The following is a 5,000-nucleotide window of genomic DNA, read 5'->3' as shown; positions in this document are numbered from 1 at the left end:
TGCGTTGCTTATGTCATCCGTTGCCGTAGTGAACTGTGGTTCCGTTGCGTTGCTTTGCTCCAGTCGCCTCCGTCAAAAAGTTGAGAAATGTTCAACTTCTGTTGCACCGATGGACAGCAACGCAAGGCAACCGCCAATCAAACTATGGGTATGCTTCAAGGTACACACACCCTAGTACAAACCACAGCACACACCCTAGTACACACCATAGTACACACCCCCGACCGTCAGGACGACCCACCGGCATGCAGCAACACAACGCAAGCGTGTGTGTGTAGGGTTCCAACTACACTAGCGTGTGTGTGTAGGGTTCCAACTACACTAGCGTGTGTGTGTAGGGTTCCAACTAGTACTAACAGGATCCGAGAGAATGACTCTTGTGTTGCATTGAGTGCTCATTGTCCCCACTGAATGTGTTCAGTATGCCCTTTTGTTGCGTCAAATCTCTCGTTCAAAATAGCCGCATCTTGCCGCTGTATCGTTTGCGTAGAATTCTAGAAGGAACCAGGAAAATAATTCGCTCCTTAACAGGTCGCGTGGCGCTGCATCTAGTTGCGTGGCGCCCCATCTGGTTGCTTGGCGCTGCATCTCGTCGCGTGGCGCCGCATCTCGCCGTGTGTCGCCACATTTCATCGCGTGGCGCTGCCCTGCGGTCACTTAGGGCTTTCCAAAGACAATCCAACTGATTTTGTTGCTGTAGCTCACTTGCGCGGATGCTGTTAGGACTAGAGGTGTCAGGAGTTACTAATTTCTCCAGTGATACTGAGGAGTGAGGCTCCATAGCCGTTTGAAGAGCTGCAGTGTTTCTCATACATTGACTTATTTGTGGCGGCCCACCACAATATCAACATTGACCACCACACAATAATTTTACAGGTTGTTCTATAACATGGTTAGCATCATAACCACGCTGCACTAATTTGCTAAAAACTGTTGCATTCAAGTTAATTCTGCAAACCTACCACCACAAATAAAATTCAATTCTGTGGGAAACACTGAGCTGTACTGTAGTTCCCTGCTCACACCACTAGATGCCAGTCAAATCAAAGAGAAAAGCAGTGCTGGGTCTACTGGCATAGAACTGGGTATAGCGAGGAAAAGGGAGACGAAGGGAGAACGTGTGTGTGTGTGTGTGTGTGCGTGTGCGTGTGCGTGTGCGTGTGCGCGTGCGTGTGTGCGCGCGCATATGTGCATGCTTTAAATGATTCTCTGCAAAAGAGATGCATGGTGAAGAAACAGTGCCAGTTTTGTAGTTTATCTGAAATGGAGGGCGAAAATGATCCAATCAACCCAGAGGACGATGTTTGTGTGTGTCTGTGTGTGTGAAGTAATTGTCTGCAAACGCGATGGCAAACAACACCTATTTTGGTCTAAAGGCCACTGTGTGTCATTCAGTTTTGTTGCAATAGACTGTGATTAGATGAACAGACTCTCTTTGAAGTATTTTAAGAAAGCTCTCAGCTGTGTGTGTGTGTGTGTGTGTGTGTGTGTGTGTGTGTGTGTGTGTGTGTGTGTGTGTGTGTGTGTGTGTGTGTCAGATATCCAATCTGGCCTTAATGTTTTCTAAGTATTTCAAGGAAGTGTGTGTGTCTGACGTCCAGTCTGCCTTTGGTGTTTTGCAGGTGTCCTATGGTGAAATGGTGGGATGCGATAACCCAGATGTAAGACCACTCCTTCATATTCATCACACTGTTGTCACTTCACTGTGTTTATGTACAGCGAAAGATGCTAAAGAAACTTCACTAACCTCTCTCTCCCTCCACTCTCTCCCTCCATCTCTCTCTCTCTCTCCCTCCCTCCCTCTCTCCATCTCTCTCTCTCCCCCTCCCTCCCTTTCTCCATCTCCATCTCTCTCTCCCTCCCTCTCCCTCCATCTCTCTCTCCGTCCCTCTCTCTCTCTCTCTCTCTCTCTCTCTCTCTCTCTCTCTCTCTCCCTCTCTCCCTCTCTCTCTCCATAGTGTCCTATCGAGTGGTTCCATTACGGCTGTGTGGGGTTGACGGAAGCCCCCAAGGGCAAGTGGTACTGCCCCCAGTGTAACGCTGCATTGAAGAGGAGAGGCAGCAGGCACAAATAATCCCCTCTCATAATGCCCCCAAGTGGACCCAAAGTACCCCTCTCCTCCCCTAATGCCCCCCACCACCCCCACCGCCAACCCATCCCAACAGAACTGTCCATCTCAGCCTTGCATAGGCTATTCCTGCTACGTCCCCACCGTGTGTGTGTGTGTGTGTGTGTGTGTGTGTGTGTGTGTGTGTGTGTTTGTGTGTGTGTAAAGAATGAGTAAGTAAGAATGAGTAAGACACATATCACTGTACCTGCAATGTGATTTTCCCATGTGTATTAGACACGACATATCCATACCTCTGCCATGTCCTTTGCGTGTGTGTGTGTGTGAAACAGGTGGGTGGGGACGGTGTGGTCACACACTCAGACATTCCTCAAGCTGCCATGTGCGATGGGGGGGGGGGGGGGGTCACGAGCCCTGACCCCTGAGCATGTCGCAGTGTGAAACGCCTCCTCTAATCCAAGTTCACAGAGAAAAGCAGCGCCTGCTAAACACCACCCTAACAACCTCTGTCCCATCTCTCTCTCTCACACACACACACACACACACACACACACACACACACACACACAAACACTCACAGTTCACAGCTCTCTTTATTAGAGAAAAGGCCTGAACATTTTCTATCCCAACACACACCCACAAACACACACACACACACACACAACCTATACACTTGTGTACACACACACACACACACACACATTCAGTCCTCTGCTCAGAGGGTAAAGTCCAGGACGGATATATGCCCATCACTACCCATACCAGAGCGCAGCTAACCCGCCCTGATCCGGACCACAGTCGCACCGGATCCGGCCCTTATCTGGCCCACAGTCGCACCGGTTCTGGCCCTTAACTGTCCCACAGTCGCACCGGATCCGGCCCTTAACTGGCCCACAGTCGCACCAGTTCCGGCCCATAAATGGCCCACTGTCATACCTGAGTTGGGCCAACCCTGTTCTGGAGTTGGATCTTATCTGGAGGGGGAGTTTGAAGTACATGGGTTAGTTAACTCTCTGGGTTAGTTAACTCATTTGGTTAGTGAACTCTCTGGGTAAGTTAAATCATTTGATTAGTGAACTCTCTGGGTTAGTTAACTATGGGTTAGTTTAACCCTGGGTTAGTTAACTCGGATGAAGTGGTAAACCTCCTAGTAGAAGAGCCCTGTATCTTAATTGTCCTGGCAGGGCAAAGACAGGGGTCTCGTTTTATAGGAGGACTACTACTACTACTACTACTACTACTACTACTACTGCTTGCTGTGAGTTATCTTACCCAGGCGTGCCACCCACTCATGTACTTAAAATACCTCCCTCTAGTCACAAATCGATGTTTGGAAACTTCAGAATGCCAGTTGATGAAGAAGATAATGATTACGTGGAGATGAGAAAAAATGGTAAATGTTCATTGCTGATTGAAAGATTTTTTTTTTATTTTTTTTTTTTAAGATGGTTGTGCTAGTTACTGGTTAAAGTGGTGTGTCTGTCAGATTTTGTTTTGACCAATGTTTCATCTTCAAGGTGTGAGCCCTGTAAAATAAACAAACAAAAAATTGTATAGAACAAAGTGATTATTGAGGTATGTGCGTTTATACGTAAGCGCGTGTGAATGTGTGTAAGCACGTCGAAGCGGACGTGCTGACGTAAGTGTCCGTATGTATGTATTTACTAGGCCGTTCTGCACTGAAATTGTAATTGTTTCCAGAGATGTGGAAAGAAAAAAAACACAATAAAACTTTTTTTTTGGTACTCCGTGTTGTCCTCTTCATAATTTGTCTGAGCGGTGGTTTGCAAAAAAGGTGTCACTAAGACTTAACCGGTAGGCTAATTTCACTTTTTCACTTTTTTATGTAAGAATGTGATCTAGGCCAATTTATCGGTGATGCGAGCTGAAATAATGTGTTACCCCTATTCATTAAGATGTTAAATTGGAGACGTGGCATCTGGATTAGTGAAAAGCCCATTGATTGATGGTGGCTATCAGCCTTGGACTAATAACCTGACATCCTAAACTGAAGAGTGAGCGAGTCCGCGAAAACCATCTGTTGATTCGTTCATTCCTGTCACGCATTGGTGTATAGCCGTCACTGTTCCCTTCGGAGGATTGTCGTCCCACAAATAGCTATGGGTGCTTCTGTTCTGTCGGCTCTCGAAACGGGAGCGCATAGTTCGACCCCCCGACCGACAAGGCATGCGTGCGAATTTAGACTGAGCCACGAGACACTTGTAATGTAAACAGGCAACGTTTTCTGGCTATGAAAAGGTTTCGACAATTATTATTTTTTTCTTTTAGTTCAGTTTAAATTGAAATAAAGTAGCCTAGCGACTGAAAGCTGCCCCTTGGGATCATTAATTTCGGGAAGCAGTAGCCTACAGCCCTGTGTGTGTGCGTGCGTGTGTGTGTGTGTGAGTGTATGTGAGAGAGAGAGCGCGCGAAGTGTGTGTAGGCGCGAGCGGTCCAGCTCAGGGAGGAAGGTAATCCAGCGGTCCGCTCAGAGAGGAAGTCACTGTTTACTTTTTTTCTCCAAGATTAACGTAAACCAGGTGGGCCCTCCTATCTAACGGGACAGGCGCGCTCTGTGCCTATATGCTACCCTTCTTCGGTCGGGAATGGCTGAAGTCGTGTTATGAATGCAGTGTTGGTTAATTCGTCAGGAAAAGTTATACGTTTTTCTTCTCTGCGCAGTTTTTGGAGTAGCCGAAAGTTTTTCTGACAGCGGACGAAGGAGGCGTAGGCTATGAGACTTCACCACAGTCATGCGGTTTCGCTACACGGAGTGTTTTTAATCAACCGAGGGGCACACTACTCTGAAGGAGGGCAAAAGGAAACTTCTTCCAAACGCAGATTTTCTCAAAGCCACTAGTGCTTACTTGGTCAACTGGAGTTTCTCTCTTTGGGCTGGTTTTCAAAAGCTTTCTCGTAAAAGTTTTCGCT

At 47.3% G+C, this 5,000-nt stretch overlaps 2 protein-coding genes across 3 annotated transcripts in view; both read left to right on the top strand.

Moving 5' to 3' along the window:
* ing3 (inhibitor of growth family, member 3) overlaps nucleotides 1-3,814 on the top strand; it is a 15,528-nt gene extending 11,714 nt beyond the window's left edge. The window contains exons 11-12 of the mRNA XM_076296905.1: nucleotides 1,623-1,661; nucleotides 1,959-3,814. Coding sequence (XP_076153020.1) covers nucleotides 1,623-1,661; nucleotides 1,959-2,075 — 156 coding nt within the window. The 3' untranslated portion in view covers nucleotides 2,076-3,814. The remainder of the gene's footprint in view (nucleotides 1-1,622; nucleotides 1,662-1,958) is intronic.
* A 748-nt stretch (nucleotides 3,815-4,562) lies between these two features.
* cped1 (cadherin-like and PC-esterase domain containing 1) overlaps nucleotides 4,563-5,000 on the top strand; it is a 170,775-nt gene continuing 170,337 nt past the window's right edge. For both annotated transcript variants that reach the window (XM_076296902.1, XM_076296901.1), the window contains exon 1: nucleotides 4,563-5,000. This exon is cut by the window's right edge and continues 491 nt beyond it. The gene's annotated coding sequence lies outside the window, so the exon portion shown is untranslated.

Source organism: Alosa pseudoharengus, unplaced genomic scaffold, assembly GCF_046254945.1.
Source record: "Alosa pseudoharengus isolate Yale_2024_CS ecotype anadromous, Long Island Sound unplaced genomic scaffold, YU_APseudo_1.1 YU_APseudo_1.1_scf_20, whole genome shotgun sequence".
Taxonomy (NCBI): Eukaryota; Metazoa; Chordata; class Actinopteri; order Clupeiformes; family Clupeidae; genus Alosa; species Alosa pseudoharengus.
This window is presented reverse-complemented; position numbering and strand designations above follow the sequence as displayed.